Source organism: Conger conger, chromosome 16 (genome assembly GCF_963514075.1).
Source record: "Conger conger chromosome 16, fConCon1.1, whole genome shotgun sequence".
Lineage (NCBI taxonomy): Eukaryota > Metazoa > Chordata > Actinopteri > Anguilliformes > Congridae > Conger > Conger conger.
In genome coordinates this window covers 29,048,635-29,066,306 of record NC_083775.1, presented here as the reverse complement: position 1 = coordinate 29,066,306, position 17,672 = coordinate 29,048,635, and the positions used below count along the sequence as shown (strand labels likewise).

The 17,672-nt window shown below is 47.5% G+C and overlaps 1 protein-coding gene across 1 annotated transcript in view; it reads right to left on the bottom strand.

Annotated features, from left to right (window-relative positions):
• Window positions 1-17,672, bottom strand: part of LOC133114711 (trinucleotide repeat-containing gene 18 protein-like) — a 76,343-nt gene that overhangs the window by 33,203 nt on the left and 25,468 nt on the right. The window contains exons 3-6 of the mRNA XM_061224294.1: window positions 12,981-13,142; window positions 7,381-7,509; window positions 4,959-6,728; window positions 2,380-2,476 (exon numbers count right to left, since the gene is read on the bottom strand). Of these exons, the coding sequence (XP_061080278.1) occupies window positions 2,380-2,476; window positions 4,959-6,728; window positions 7,381-7,509; window positions 12,981-13,142 (2,158 nt within the window). The remainder of the gene's footprint in view (window positions 1-2,379; window positions 2,477-4,958; window positions 6,729-7,380; window positions 7,510-12,980; window positions 13,143-17,672) is intronic.

Here is a 17,672-nt window from a genome sequence, read left to right as displayed (position 1 = left end):
ACATCACAAAAACATCGGTGAACGCACACGGTCAAGATTCGCCCACGCACGTGAAAACCACTGTACTACAGCAAGCATACCGCTGCACTCGACATTAGCGTTGGATTTGCATCAGAATCAACGTTCAAATCCTCCCCAGAAAATCTGCCTTAAAGCGGCACAGGCGACATTCTCGTCTAGTTCCCGAGTGTGAGAGCGGCTACTTCGAGTAACATTAAGAGTGGGTGAGAGAGAGCAAGGTTGTAAAAGAGAAGGTGAGAAAGGGAGAGACGGAGCCTCAAGTGAGCCTAGCTAATGCCTGAAGAAAAAAAAAAAAAAAAAAAAAAAAAAAAAAAAGACAGCTACATCCTTTAAAAGCTTGGAAAACCCAGCGTGCGTGCTCTGCTCTGCCCCGCAATCGGCATCTGTGGTGCGGGGAACCGATGGGGCAGAGGCGAGCGGGCAGAACAACACGCCCGGGCATCGTTTGAGAGGCTGCCGACACAGAAGCGCCGCATTACGGGCGTCGCCCTGGGATTTGGCAGCAGGTAAATTGCCTGGCGCCGAGCTCCGAGCCGCACAGGACCGGCGACGCTTAAAAGCGGGGTCCCACTGAGAAAGAGCCGCCGCTTTTATTAGCCACCAATTTCCACAGTCGGGGTCCTGCCGTTTCCTGCCGCCGCCAATGAGCTCAGCGCGATTGGAGCAGGAGGGGGAAAAGAAGAAGAAGAAAAATCGTGCAAACTGGTATCGAGTTCTATCTTCACAAGAATCGCATGCTGAGAGAGGGAGATGGAATTTCTTTAATTTTGATTTATTTTCTATTTAAGTTGCCAGTCGGGACTGAAGGAAAAATAAATTGGTGGAAATGAACTCCTTTCATACAGAGCGAGCCTTCACAGGCCCTTGATGTAAACAGAAGTCGTTTTCACTGAGGAGAACCAGTTCATTTAGACAAAAGGTTTCACAATTGTGCGGTGCTCAGACAGGCCTGGGTACAGCTGAAATAGGGCGTCCATTTTGTTGCTCTCGCGGATGGTCCCCCTCCCTGCATCGCACAATGGGCAGCGCTTTCGTGCACAGTGCCTGTGGGCAGGCATCTATGGACTTGTTTATGCACTTTGAAGGTCTTCCTGGGGAGAGCCTTGGATTACTTATGGGAACAGTGGATTCCTTTCAAGAGTAACCTTCAAAAGGACCAGTATCCAGGCCTTTACCAGGCCTTATCAGCAACGGCCATGCAACTGCGGGAGAAACATCTATTTTTGCGGCTTCCCCAACATGTTCTGGGGAAAACCGGGAATTGAGTTTTCCCCACTTCCCGTTTCGGTGTTCTTCCTGAACGCGTCCAGCATCCGATAGCAGGGCTGCCCACAGACTTCAGTGCGTGTGTGGAGTCAACAGCAGTCCTGCAGTTCTCTTTAAATTAGCAAGGGTTAATAGCAACAACTCAGTTGACTTCCTGTTCAAATAAGGGCTTTAATTAAAACCATTATGAGGCAAGGCAGAGGGTGTGGGTTTTGGCGAGACTCATGCATGCACGCACAAACTCGCATCCTTCAGACTTGACAATGCAAGCCCCGCCAAAACAAGAGCAAACACACAAAAAATGACCTTCAACATCAGTGCTCGGGGACCTTCCCATTGGCATTGTAAGAAACCAAGCCACAGGGGGAAGATTATCATCAAATCCATTGCTATAATCCAAGAACAATTCGGCTTCTCTCCCTTTGTCCTCCATTTTGTTTCAATTCCAGCCTGCGTAGGCTGCATTTTGTTCTGAAAGTTATTGATGCATAGAATCATGTTGCCAAGGATAATGTGGTATGGGCCCTAGGTCTTCCTCAGAGGAACAGAATGCATTGGAACGGATTTGTAAATACATGGAGCATGAGCCACAAAAACCGTTGGTTATAAGAAGCTGGGATTTCTCCAGAGAAAATTGCTCAATTTCCCAGTGTGGACACATAAACATACCAAATGAGTAGAATCATTACTGCCTGGGGCTAGAGATTCATTCAGCAAAATCACAATAGCTAACCATAGGTACGTCACATTTTGGTGCATTTGTGCTTTGGTTTATGTATGTTTGAATACCTGCATATGTGCATGCAGTTAAGTCATACGTTTTCATAAAAATGTCAGTTTGCTTTGCCAGACAAAAAGACGTACACACACACACACACACACACACACACACACAGGCACACACACAGGCACACACACAGGCACACACACACACACACAGGCACACACACATACACAGGCACACACACATACACAGGCACACACACATACACAGGCACACACACATACACAGGCACACACACATACACAGGCACACACACATACACACACAGGCGTGCGCGTGCACACACAGGCACACGCGCACACACATACCGCAGCAGCTTCTCCTGCTCGCGCTCCAGTCGGCCCTGCAGGAGACGGTCGTCACGAATACCCTCATCCCCTCTGTCCTCCTCTGGACGCCCTGAACCTGAAAGGAAAACCCGGCGGGGGAAGACAGATGTCAACTCCAAAATCCTGAATGTCAGCAGAGGGGGGGGGGGGCTACTTTAAAGGAAACGTGCAAAACACATTTATGGGCTCTTATTTGACGTATCAGGTGACACAGATACGCATATCCTTCCCTGCGCGTTGGAATCGGGCTTTGCCATCATTTTTTCCACTGCGTTAGGGAGGAAAAGATAATGCAGTGAGGGCTGCCGACAGGAAGAACGTCACTTCGGAGGAATCCGGGAGACGGTTCAAAAAAACGAGGCTGGGAGATGTCTCTGCCCTCCGCCCCCTCCAGCTGTCATGCTCCGGGGCGTCGGAGAGACTCGCTCCGCACAGAACGGCTGCCCGACCCCAACCTCCTCCGACGACCCCGCGCTCCACTGCTCCTCTCCACTCAACACAGCTGCTCCCTGTGGATTCAGCTCCCTTTCACCTCCCCTCCGCAGTAAAATCACATTTATATGGAAACGCATTCTTAACAGCCGTGGAAGCGGGTCCCCAGTGTCAGGGTGGACAGAGACTGGGCTGCCAGCGGCCAGTGAACCAAGATCAATGACCCCTTTTCATAACTACTCTTTCTTCTGCCCTCTTATTTATGCTCTTACTTATGTCTGGCTGTTATTGGTCTACATATAGCCTTTTTCGGTTCCTTGGCCCTTCTTGCATAGTATTGACACTTGAAACTTAAGAGTGAAGATTAATAGCCAATCTACCAGAACTACATTGTACGACATCACAAACACTCAATGAGCACTTTATTACTGTACACCTACTTATTCATGCGATCATCTAAATCAGCCAATTGTGTGGCAGCAGTGCAATGCATACAATCATGTCAATACAGGTAATGTTCACATCAGCCATCAGAATGGGGGGAAAAATGTGATCTAAGCCACTTTGACTGTGGAATGATTGTTGGTGGCAGACAGGGTGGTTTGAGTAACTCAGAAACTGCTGATCTCCTGTGTGTTTCACACACGATAGTATCTCGAGTTTGCAGAGAATTGTGCAAAAAAACAACAAACATCCAGTTCTGCGGGCACTGGTCAGAGCTGACAGGATGGTGACAGTAATGCAAATAACCGCACATTACAACAGTGGTATGCAGAAGAGCACCTCTGAACACACAACACATCAAACCTAAGTGGATAGGCTACAGCAGCAGAAGACTTAATATGTCTAATAAATACCTAATAAAGCGCTCACTAATTGGACATGTAAAACATAAAAATCCAAGATGTACTATGCAATTATTTTTGTGGGCAAAGTCATAGAATATGGAAAGTCATAACTTGAATACTAGATTACTATGGATGAAAATGCCACAGTTAACACAATTTAAGAGAAAGTGAATACAAGCTTTCAGCATCAGTAGGCCAGAGCTCCACTTTTTCACCCAGAGAGGAGATTTTGTTTCTGTATACCGTAAAGGGAGTAGAAACAGCCAGCAGATCTCAATCACACTTAGCTCCGTTTCTAAGGTTACCAAAATACAGTTCTAAACATGAGCCTTTTGCTGAGCAAACACTACAGATTAATCCACTGAAGGCCTGCTTTCTATATTCTAAGTACTCCATAAATTCAAACATTTGTTCCCTCAGTGCAAACGGGCTAATGCTATTTCTCCAATCCCCCAAATATACACAAGAAAATAAATGAATGCCCACCCCCCCTACCACCCCCTAGCTCTCCTTAGGATACCATTGCTTAGCAACAAACTCAATGGGCCATTAGAATTCAGGCCTTGTTTGAAGCTCTTATTTCTGCTCAGTAAATTAAATGTAATGCAGCAGGGCAGCATTTTGGTGGAAGGTTCTGACTGGTGTCTTCACCTGGGAAGGTACTGCTGAGGGCTGGTTGAAGCTATCAGCCAAAGTAACAGCGTGGGCCGAAGCCAAGGTCACGCTGTCCAGAAGGTCACAGCCAATAAGTGCCCCCGCAGCGACTTGGGAGGTGAGAAGTGAAATTGTCTTTGCTCTTGTTGTCCGTGCTAAAGCTTTTATTATGCGATTCTTAAGAGGCGAGCTCTCGCCCAACTCGCACTTTCTGTTTTCCATGCAAGGCCACTGTATACCTGCACTTTAGCATGGAAAAAAATAAGACTTCAACCAGGGTATTGTCAAAGGACGTCTGATATTCTTTGGTGACTCATTAGCAAGCAGCTACGGAGGCTAAGTGGCTTATTAACATCGTGTCAGGAAGGATCGTTGGCAGAGTTGCGGTTAGGGAAGAAGCGGCTGTTTATCCAGCGAGTTATAAGTTCAGTAGGGAGGGGCACTGCCGATGTGCCCGCCAGCAAAACACCTGAGCAACAGCGGACCGACTCCAGTAAATAACAACGTAACGACAGCTCTGCCAACTTAGCGACCCAGGAGACAGGATGCACTGCGAGTGTTGTAATGTAGCAGAGAGAATTACCACTAGCTGTGCCCATCACATCGGAAAGAGAGCCCACTCACCTTTGATGCCGCCCATCAGGGGGCGCTCTCGGTCCGCCGGGCCCAAGCCAGGCTTGCTGCCGTTGTCCCTCTGCCGCGCCACCGCTACGGCGATCCCCACGGGCGGGTGCCGGACCTCCACCTCCCCTTGGGAGCCGATGCTCTCGCGGCCGAAGGACTTTGCGCTCTCCGGGCGCTCCGGGTCCCGCTTCAGCTGCTTCCCAGACTGCTGCGGTGGGAAGTGCTGGGTCTTGGGCCCCGCGGGCTGGCCACCCTCCAGCTTCATGCAACCGAGGCCCGCAAACGGACCCTTGCCGTCTGATCCGGGCCTTGAGCCGGGGCCCTTGGTGAAGCTACCGCTGTACTTGATCAGGCTCTGCATGGCCGACACTTCCCTGTGGGGTTCCGGGTGGAGCCCCTTGGGGCTCCCCCTGGAGCTCCCGCTCGGGGCAGGTCTGTGGACCCCTGAGGGATCCAGGTAAGCATTCTTTCCATCTTCCTCCCCCCTGTGGCCCTGCCCATGCTGGGCCACGAGGGCGGACATCTGGCCGGAGGCATAGTCGGCCATGTCAAAGGGATTCCACTTGTGTTCTGTGGAAATGAAGCCCTTGGGTGAAGGCTGTTCCGGGTGCATCCAGGTCGAGTCCACCCCTCCGTACTTCAAACCACCTTCTCTCATGGAGGCCCTCTGGATTCTATTACGGTCTTGGCTACGATACTCTGCTTCGAGAGCTGATTTACTGGTCAACACAGAGTCCGTATCCGGACTGCGCCCCGGTCTGTCCGCATGCATTTCCAAAGGTGGCGGCCTCCTTGTGGGAATGCAGTTGGACCGAATGACAGAGCCTTCTTCTCGAAATGTTTCTATACCTTTGACATCATGGGAAGGGGGCTCGTGGGCTGCGGGTGGCCGGGACAGGTCCGTTTGAGTCCTCTCTCCACCTGTCTGTCGGTGCGAGTCCCTCTCCCCTTTCCTGCTGCTCTTATTTTCCCGGGCCTGGGAGGCAATCTGAATGGGCCCAAGTCTCTCATCGTAAAGCTCGACAGAAGGCACGAACGTGGGCGCAATCACCCGGTGTTCCCTCCCGGGGTCTTTCACTGTGGGATACAGGGGGTACAGGCTGGGCGGAAGGTGGCGAGGGAGTGGGGGAGGCGGGTACGTGCCGGCAGATATCAGTCTGTGGTGTAAGTGGGTGGTGTTACCATGAGGAGAGGGACTGCCGCGGGACCCGTGCAGCGTCCCGGCCGATGACGTCGCTGCCGGGTCGTATTTTTTCGACCTGTCCCCGTGAGGCGGGGCGCCGGGTCTCGTGTTTTCGTCGTCGTGGATCGCATCCCGGGCCCACCTGTCCTGCTCCGATCCCAGAGGCCTCAGCAGGGTGGAGGCACCGCCGCTCCTACAGTTGCTCAGCGAGGACGTCTGCAGGGGGGCGCCGAGTTTGAGCTCCCCGTTGCCCGGGCCGGGCGAGGGCTCGCGGAAGAAGGGCGAGGCTTTCTTCGAGGGCCTGTGCGGGCCGCCCGTTCTCCTCTCATCCTCCGTCAGGTCCACCACGCTGCGGGGCCGAGGCTCTTCTCTGTCTCCGTCCCTCGGGCCGCGGGGATGAGGCTCGCCCGGCTCGGCCTTGCAGGGCCTCTCCTTGTCCCGGGACGTGTCCTTTGCGACCCTGTGGTAGGGTAGGGCCTCCCTGTCTCTCGAGAGGGAGCTAGGAGTGTGGGCGGCTGGGGTCCTGGAGAGCGCAGACTGGGCGTGCAGGGCGGATGGTCCTCCGTGGCCTGGGAGGTAGAAGCCCTCTGCAAAAAAAAAAAAAAACACAGGCACACTATCAATGAAAACCATGCTCACACTGATCCGAAACACCAAGGGACTGATATCGGCGAAGAAGATCCATCGGCATTTACCCTTTTAGCTCTTTTTACTTTTTCTACAAGTTTCCTCCCAGGATTATTCTCCTCCCTTCTCTGGAGCAGCAGCAAATGTGCCTATAAAGTCTATTTGATGTACCACTGCATGGAGTCATCCAACCGCTGAATAACCCACATCAATGCCCCCTCGTTCCTAAGGCTGGAGTAGAAACGGCATCCATAACTGGCAGTGATAACCACTCAACCGACCAGCACTCCCCCCAGCATTAGGTCTCTGGCACAGGGTTCTTAAAAAATCTGGCAATGTGATAAAACCTTGCCAAGCGCAGGCCAATTACACATTCAACAAGCAGGCGTGTGCATGTACACATGAATGAACGCATGCATGGCAGTCATGAGCACAGAGCAAAACCTCGATACATGAAAAGATCATATACGCAAGAAAAAGATCAGTCTTTTGATCAAGCTGAAGATGGCGCATAGTTATGGCAATAACGGTCCACTACTTTCACCTTCCTGAAAGGGGGAGGAATGAGCGCCCAATGAGAGAGAGATATGGGGCAGGAAGTGGGACACTGACCTTTTGGGGGCTCAAAGAGAGGGTGCTGGCCCAACTGAGCGTGGAGGGGGCTTCCACTGCTGGGGTGCTCCAGGTGTCCCAGTGGAATGTAGGAGCTGGGGTATAAACTGCCAGGCAGGTGGGCGAAACCTGAGGACACACAGACCACACCACATAAATGAATGGCATTGCTGCAGGCCCCATGGCCCTGCAGCAATACTACAATGCACAGCCTCTAATTAACCATGACGTTTCACGGCATTCATTCAAACAATTCACAGCAGACTATTATTCAAAATGACATAAATCCTCGTAAAAACATTTCAAAGATGCTAGATAAAGTCTATACTGTTGATAAAATGAAAATCTAGATGGGCTGAATCATCTGTTCTTATCATTAGGAAGAATGCACAAGCAACCTTCAGGTACCATTTCATTTTATTACGACCCTTTCTGTTTTTATTTTATGTTATAGGTTATCAAGTAATGAACCCACGTCATAGCCGGAGAAGCGCACAGATATGTAGAATCATAAAACTGAATTATGAAAATGCCGAAGCAGTGAGCCAAGAAGATTTCTCGCCGCTAGCGATGATCGCTCAAGGTGATCTACGGTCATGTGCACATACACGTGAGTTTCATACCAAGTTTCACGGGGGGGGGGGGGGGGGATATGTAAAACTTAAAAAGACAGAAAGCCACAGCATCTCCCCTTTTGATTAAATGCTGCTACACTTTCGACTTAAGTATTAAAAGGATAATTACTGCATATTCCAGGGAGGAACCCCAGAGAGTGTTTGCTTTGATGCACTTTTAATAAGACCACTTCTAACTTTATATCCCAATGTGCAATGTAGGAACTGGAATCTAACTTGAGCTGTGCTGGGACTCTAACCCTTTGAGAACTTTGAACTTCACTTTGATTATAGCGCAAGTAGCTACTGCACATTATCCCCTCCCACAAAGCGTTTTTTTTTTTAAACGAACTTCAGTTAGCACCAACACGATGAGATAATGGTCTCGTGATAATGGGACAGCTTGCATAAATTACTGGAATGCTTCGGAAGGGTGTCAAACGCCCTGGCTAGAGGCAGGGGGTGAACCCGGAGTGACTCCCTGCAGGGAAGAACGAAGCCTGCCCGACGACATATCTGGGGAGCTGCCGTATGAACCGCCGCCTGTTTTGAGTTAACGCTCCTGGGCATGTCAGCGGGGTTTCGTGGTTTGAAGAGGGTTGCCGGGGTTGTTCCGGTAACTAAATGAGAAGGCCCTTAAAATGGGAATTGACGCAAACAGTGTGTGTGTGGGGGGGGGGGGTCGGACTAAGCAAAGAGACCTGTTAGATGGATGGGCCAGTTTCTCTGCTCTATTTTATGTTGGTTCGCTCTCAGTGACAGGACTGTCCTTGCGGCAGCGCATTGTAACAAATGGCCCCTAGCTCTTGGCGGTAATGGCGGTTTTAACCCGGGAGGGTTGGCAGGGAGCTGCAATAACAAGAGAAGCAAGAACAGGGGAGGAGGTCAAGCGGCCATCACCCCTACCCTCAAGCAGCTAACAGGGAACAGGAACACTGACTAAACCAGCGGTCAAATCTATGTCATAAAAAAACACTCAGGCACATCAAGGCTTTGACAGGGGAGCAAAAATAAATAAATAAATACATAAATAAACAGGTTCTGGATAAAACGGATAAGGTAGAGACAGAATATTCAGGATTGAAGAACACTTGATTGACAAAGCCCCATGCTTTGTGCAAAGAGGTCCAAATTTGTGGTTGTGGCAATTTATTTTGACATGGGGTACGGGGGATTGAGCCAAAGTCAATAGAGTGAATGCCCGTCAATCTGACGTCCAATGCTCATAAATTTCATGACCATCCAGTAACTTCACCCAAAACAAATTAGGCCATGTGTCAAAAGCTGTCGATATGGGACAATCTGCAGCAGTTTGGAGATAACAGCAGTGAGGTCCGGGGAGGGCAAAAGTTCATAGGTCAGGTCACCTTAATGAGCATTACCACATTTGCGTGGTGGTGGGGGGGGTAGAGATCGTTTGATAAAAGGGAAAGACATACACTGCCATAGGCTCTTCCCTATGCAAAGATCCTAAGAGTAGCCATTTTATTTTTATGCTAGTCCAGCACACAGGCATTGCGGTAGCTACCATATATCCATCTCAAATAGGGAGGTGTACACCTCAACATTATAAAGCGCTTGAATGTGAGAAAATGTATATATAAATGCAGGGCATTATCACTATTATTATTATTATTATTATTATAATGAGTATTATTATTATTATTACTACTACTATTATTATTATTATTATTATGATGAGCATTATTATTATTACTACTATTTTTTTTATTTTTTTTATTTTGAATACCTTAAATAGGCTCTCTCAACCTGCTTATTTAGAACCACAGGAGAATATTCTGCAACCAGGGAAATGCACAAAGAATTCAGTCAGTCCCAAGCTAGCTCTTTCCGCACTGAATTACCATTATTCATAAACCATGTAATTTGCTAAAGACCATACGCATGTGGTTCCTGCTTTGTGAGAATAAATGTCTACATCTGCTTTGGGCCGGCACATATTTCAGGTTTTATATAATTTTCAATCTTCTAGAATTCTAGAGTTCCAGCAAACGATTGCACAAGCAGGTTTATCTTTTTTATACAATGATTACACGCATCCATCAAGCAATGGCGACCGCGGAATGGAATTTGCAGGGTAAAAAAGTGGAGTCAAAACTACCACTGAATAAAATAGCGCATGAACAAATGGATGGAAATGAAATGATGCCCTAGCAAGGTTACCAATTTTGAGCTTGCCAGGGTTCAAGTTCCTATTCCAATCTAATATTTTAAGAAACAAAGCAACAAAGTGTCACAAAAAATACGGAGTGGGGTTTCCTGAGAACTCACTACAAATGTCATTCAGGAGAAAAATAAACACAAATGCAAAACCAGTTTTTTCACCCAGTGGAAATGTCAGTGAAAACAAAGGTCAGGACAAAAAGCATCTCCTTCCAAATCACTCTGCACCATTTAGGCCAAATACCAGTCTTCACAGGTTAAACCCTTGTGTTGTACTCTGTGGAGAGGTATCCTGACGCTCTGTGCAACTAGCCAGCATGACCGTTTCTCCTTATCAAGCGGCGGTTAGCAAGCAGCTAGCTTATGCTCCTTCGCAAAGACAGAATGGGGAAGAAGTACCCGCAAGCATCGCAGAACAACAACCTTTTTTTATCGTTTCATTTTACACAACGAAGTGAGCAGATATCAGCTCAGGCCATTACACGAGGATAATTAGCTTTGGATGTTCAACGGCCTTCCCCGGACACTAGAGTTTCCCAGCACAGAGAGAGAGATAGCCTGACCGCAGGGCACTATGGAGCCCCATGCTAGTCACCCAATAAAGACCGACACAAGAGGAAAACAGGCAATGAAAGGGATTATAAACCACACAGTAGATTAAGTGTTTAAGACAGTCTGGTTGTGAATTGGGAAGATATACTGATGCGCTTCAGGCATCGTTGATTCATTTAGGCCCAAACCATCAATTCTAATGGACGCAGGATGCATTAATAAGGATAGGCTAAGGTCACAAGGTCTCAATAATGTAGAAGAGTACAGACATAACCTGACCTGGGTAAAATATGTCATAGTTTTCAATTCAAATATTGAATAGGACTTTTTGAGACTATTTATTTAGCTCCAACACATCAGACAACCAGTAAAGCATAGAAAACTATTTGAATCCCAAACAATTACGTATTTCACCTAGGTCTGGATATACCAGGTGGAACACAAGGCCATTGGTGGAGTACAACGAAAGCAGGAATGTTTGGAACTTGAACAACCTTAAAACGTCTGAGGCCTTCTTTGGTTGAGGTTAAACACAAGGGGGCTGTAGCATCATAAACTCGCAAATTAATCCGTGCACAAACGGATTCATATTGGATTTTTCTCACAGGAAAAATATTTTGTACTGACATGCTTTTGGAAATACAGGCCAAACGCAATCAAGATTTTGACCCCCAAATGGACAAAAGTCCAACCCCCAAGTGGTTCCCATCGCACGCCTCTTCCTTTTGTTTCACGAGAGCCAGGTGTGCCCTTCAGAATAAACACTCGTGTTGAAATAGTTTCACAGGCAGCAGGAACACAGCACACTTCAATGTCAGCCATTCATCACATTTCTATGCCTGTCGAGCTGGGAAACCACTTTGAAAACCATGACAAGGATTTATTAAGAATTCAGTCCAGCCTACACTACAGCAACTGCTACAAAGACCTAGTGTGTACAGGCGCTCCCAAAAGCACTCCTAATGAATAATGCATCTCCGGCTACTCCTAGCGCATCTCACTCACAATACGGTATATACTTTATATCCCTCCCCTCTCTTTCCCTCACTTTTCTTTGGATTACACAACTCAATTTTCCGCCGTTTTTCCAGGGCTCCTGTGCTATTTAGGCATTCCGCAGGCGCCGCGGACACAGGGCAGATTGAAGGCTCCGAGGGGCGGCCCCCGCGTTGGCGGCCTGCCCTGACAAAGCCTCAGAAGCCGCTCGTGGGCCGCCGGAGGCCCGCCCGACTTCCACACCGCCAAACCCGTTAACAAGACCCTGCCGCAGGGCTGGCCTCCCGCAGGTGCGCAGGGCCCTGCGTTTCAGAGACGAGAGGCGCTAACCCTGAGAGACGGGGCCCGGGAAGCCTTCCCAAAGCCAATCCCGCTGATAATAACACAAACAAGGAAAGAGGACACCGCTCAAAGCCAAACTTGCAGCTGCCTCAGGAGGGACCCTTTGGAAACGCTTGGCCCATAAAGATGTGGTATTGAGACCAAAGCGAAGCGCAGGTAGCAAACAATGAAATTCATAAGCGTGCCATTTTTTAAACAATGGCCATCGCTCAGCCAAGTTAACCAGCAATGTTTGTGTCCTGTTGAAGGTGCACTGTATTGTTTTGCATTCTGCATTTTGCAGAACCACCAGGCAGTCAACCTTTGAGACAGAAGGACTAATACTACTGCTGCTGTTACCATGCTAATGTTAATGCTACCACATTATTATTGCTACTCTGCCGGTTACTGCTTCTCCTCTGCTGGATATCAGTGATGCAGTAACTACCGCACATGCTCCCAATACAGAACTACTCCTCCAGTTTCTTTTTAGTTTCTAAAATACGGTACTTTTTAAGTGCCTGCACGGGGCTACACTACTATATCGTTGTTTCGATTTTCTCAAAACTAAATGATCTCTTTATTCGGCAAAAGCCCTCTTCAACCCCGAACTTCTGAAAGCACAGTAATTCAAACTAATTTAAACTACAGAAGAGCTTTTCCTGACTCAATCCAGGCCACCGTTCAAGCTTTTCATTACTCCGCAAATCCAAATCGGCCTGTCATTTCTCCAGGCACCCCCATATTTCCCTCATACCCAGGGCCCCCGGTGCTCCGCTTACAACAAAACGAGATCGTTAAATTCAATACGCTCAACAGCACTCGTATCTGCAGAAGCCACTTTGCTTGCTCTTGGACTGCGAGGCTTGCTCAAACCAGCGTGGCTCGTTTGATACGCGGGCGGAAGGGCGCGAGGTCAGCGCCGGACATTACCCTCGTGGAGGTGGGAAGCCCACAGCTGCGCCATCTGCAGGTTCGTCGGATTGGGGGCTCGGAAGGACGGGTCGGAGGTCATGGGGGCGGGCCCTCCGTGCGGATTGGAGGAGCTCACGTAACCACCGAGGAAGGGGGAGGACCCGACCTGAAAGGCATCACCTGAGGAGCACAGGGAAGATAAGGAGGATTAGTCGACGGGGTTGCGCAACAGTTTTGCAAACAGAGCTGCGGACCGCAAAGGCTGCATCCCTTCTCTGACATTTCCTTTTTGACTCATCGCAACGTTCTGACTCAATGCATTCCTGCGGTTTGTGTGGAGATTAAGCACAAGCCTCAAACAAGCATGAGCGATGACACACACCTTTTATTTTCTTAAAAGCAGAGGAATATTTATTATTTTTTTAAAGAAAAAAAAAAACCCACGTGTAAATTGCTCCCACTTGTAAACAAATGTCAGGAATAATTATTGTTCACCTTCAATGTTATGTTAAGAACCATTACAATGGCCACCAGATGTGCAGTTTCAATAACAAATGTCGAAATAAAAAGTCTTTCATTCGTCAACCTTGACATTTGCACAGGGAGGGAGGCTTTCAGCGCGGAGGCCGAGCAGCCCTCGTAAAACGGGCGCTATTGTAATGGCCGTGTTATGCTGCGGAAAAGTAGCGGACCATTCAAAAATACGCGTAAGCTTCTGAACAAAAGGCGACTAGAGGAGGGAGGAGAGGGGGAGGGCCACTTTGATGACCGTTTTTCCCCCTTTTCTCTCCCAAAAAACAGCCACACGCAGTCACCCTTTGAGAGAGTGCATCTGCGGGCTCTTAGGAACTCCACTCTCATTTTGTACGACAAATTAAACTGTCAGACCCATCAACCCGGGCAGCCTAGTCTACCATTACTAAGGCCCGATCATGCAGGCGCTGTGCCCAAAAATGAATGCCGCACTCCCGACCCCCCCCCAACCCCACCCCCCCATACCCACACCCCTTGGTCTTGCTTTTCCAAACACACTTTCCACATCAACGGGCAATTTTGGCCTGGTTTAAGTATAGAGAATCAACCCGCCGTTCGGCTGCACTCCATCACCGCCTACCGCCACGCCACCGCCCGGCTCGGTTTCATTTCGGTCACCGCAACTGCCGATCGCTGCCCTGCCGCGATGGCATAAATCTACTCGCCGCTAACAAATCTGCCAGGATATTTCTCAAGATTTCTTTTAAAAAGGACATTACTCTCGCATTTAAACAAATGAAATACACCAGTAACCAACTCTAACAATACCGTTAAGCATTTTCTTTATGGAGACAGGGTGAGGACCCACCTAGACATATTGTACTAAGCTGCACTATCCGCACTGAATGCCAACCTGTCTCCATGAACAGTTGGACCATCCACTTGCCATTAGTCAGCTTAATACCCGACAGCTATATACAGAGATCAAGAGAATCAGGCCTTTGCATAAATACAGTTATCTACACACATTCCCTGGCAGCCGGGTCTACTCAGCGAGCTCTTTTGCATATGTAAACACCGCATTACCACAATAAGGGGGAGGAGGAATAGAAACCCATGAATAGAAACCAGGGCCTTTGTCTCAGCAGGGGTCAACAGACAATTAACCTGGGAGGGGAAACTCCCTGAACAGAGATAACCGGGTCCACTGAGGCTGAAGTTATGGGTGGCAACCGCTTGGGAGCTTTTAAGATGGCGGCTAAACTTTAACCAGGGGATCGGTTAAAGTGCGGGCGAAACTTGAAGGGACTAAAAGAGACGCTTCTAGAAAATAACTCGCAGCCGGCCAGTAGTCTGTAACCACAGTGCATGCCGCTGACTCGCTACAGTTTGTACAATGTGCTGACAGCTGGAGCCAAAATTGGGAGAGGGAACACCAAACTGGTCATTTCCAGCCTTTTTCTCAGAGACTTCAGCCCCATCTGTGTATAGGGCTGGAAATGGGATGGCAAGACTGCTTGCTCATGTGGAGCTGTAATTGCAAAGCAGGCTGACCAAGCCCTCTGCTGTAGGTCCAGAAACCACCTTTTCCTCCCACGACCTGCACTCTGCCAACCCGCACACGCGCACGCACACACACAGGACAGTAACATAAAACTGATTATGAAAAATAATGCATTCATTCATCCTGAAACATGACTTTAGACAATAACAGCACTATTTATGTTTTTCTCCTGATACAAATGAGAATGCAGTTTTTGAAAAACCTGAACTGCCCTGAAAAAAATAATGTTTACAGATAAAGCTTTTTTTACATACACTATGCAAACCACCCAGATTTGCATCTGAGGGTGGTTTCCAAGATTTCTAACAATTTAAACTATTTTAAAATACCTGCAGGTCATAACAGAACTAACGTTCATGTCGACAATGCCATGTTCGTTAAGGATGATGTCCTTCACAATTTGGGTCTCCCAGATCATTAAATAACCACCTGCAGCCTTGGCCAATTTGCAATTCCCTTTGCTTTCCCACTCAACAAATCTACAAAAACCCAAACAACCCAGAACACGGTAGCATTTCAAGCCTTAATTAAAGAAACACATGCTGGTCTTCTTTATCCTATTCCCGTATGTAAACTTTAACAAACATCCTTCAAGGTCAGACAAGACTAGCCCGACGGGTTTTAATTTAGCTCTGCAAAGCCATTATGCAGCTGTTCGGTTACCTTTTGCACCATTGAAGATTGTACAAGATAAACAGAGGCAAAGGGTGGATAGCACCAACCACAACACTTCCCCCACTGCGCAGAGGGCCAGAGACGTTGCCCGTTTGATAAACAAAATGAACCCTCAATGCCTGCATTATGACTGCCGACACTTCCTCATTCACGTTGGACAAATGTAGTGGAGCCCACACTGCCAGCGGGACAAAAACAGCACAAATTCCAACCGCAGGAAACACAAAGATGCAGACTGCTGCACCCAAAACGAAGCCAACCGGGCGGGTTTCAAAACAAAAGGTCGGTCGCTTCGCATCTTTGCACTTAAATACCCATCAGCGAGCATTTATGTTGTCTGCTAACGTGATACTCAGCGTAAACTCAAAGGGCTCTTGCATTTCCCAATTATTCTCATTTAACAGATTCTTTTTTAATTAAAAACCATGGAGGAAAGCAGGTCAGATCATAGAGCCATTGCCACCAGCTCCCCTTTCTGCGGTGGCCACAGGGTATGACCAAATACTGTCCAAATGGGGAGGTGGTGGGAGAATAATACGGTAATTGCTACCACTGTGCAACCCAGTAGCCATTCTATAGGCCCAGCGCTGAGCTCTCCAACACCACATAATTAAACACAGCTCAGACAAGTTTGGATCATTAAGAGCAGTGGTATATTCGTGAAAACAGCCAATCAGTGCAACTACAGTTACACTAAAGATAAATTGAGCCATTAAATTACTCTACCTATGCTACAATGCACTATTTCTGCTCAGCCTCATATCCTAAACCTCGTAAGAAACTGTGGCGCAAAAACCATTATTAAAGAACAGGTTAAACACTCAACCCCATAAATGTACATATTTGTGAAAACTGATTTGTAGTTGGTCAGATGATGTTTAATGAAAATGGCATGACCCAAGAAGCCCCCAAGTTGTGACAACCACTCAGACCAAATGGTACAAAGGTACAGCTTATATTTCACAGAATCAGTAAATTACCAAAGCAAATCATTTTACTTCACAATAATTTTAAAATTATAGCATTTTAAGAAATGAAAACGCAAATGAAAAGTAGCAATCTTATCCTAACACTCATTTTAGGAAGCTGACCTAATTACAGAATTTAGTAGTTAAATTAGAAAATACAAAACCCCATGAAAACTAACATCAAGAATTTGATTGATGTTAACCTGCAGGCCTTCAGCAGACAAACGGAAATCAGACTAAAGGGGAACAACTGAATTGAGGGAAACCGAAAAGTTTTTATAAATCTGTGGAAATACCCTTCCATACAAAATAAAAATCACAGTTTATATTTGGTGCTTGCTGCAGAAAACTGGCACACTGCCTGAACTTTCTCAGGAACAGTGCTCCCCTGATTCCCCTGTAGCCTTTCCAGACTCACTTTTTGCCAAATTCATGGTTAGGTTACTTTTGGCAGTGAATCAATATGCTGAATAAGCTTGAGCAGGAATCACTGTACACCACAATGTCAACCAAACAGGCTTTGCACTCAGAGACAGAGCAGATATTATGACCAACTTTACACTATGATATTATGAACTGGTTTACCAACTAGTTCTGGAATGAACTACAGCTGGTGCATTTCACAGACCAAACGTGATAACTAAATACTGAAGAAAATGGTCACATGCTACAAAGGTGGAAATCTATTTTGGCACGACTGGAGAATGGAACCTGCCAGTTGTTTAATGGCAATGGATGCAGATCCCAGTTGGTCAACATAGACATTCATTCAGGGAAAAGGATAACAGTTGTGATTGTGTTTACAATAGTAAAATGACCAATCAAGTTTATTAACCAGCAGGAGCTCCAACACACCTCCCCCCGCAAGTGTTCAAATTCTAAAGGTTTTACTCCATAGGTGCGCTGCTTAACTGAAAGTTTGTTACCCACATCAATACAAGTTAATGCTCAACCACACAAGTTTGGTGTAACACATGGGGTATGTGCTCTGCGTGAGTCGACAAAGGCCGTCTTGCCGTCTTGCCGACT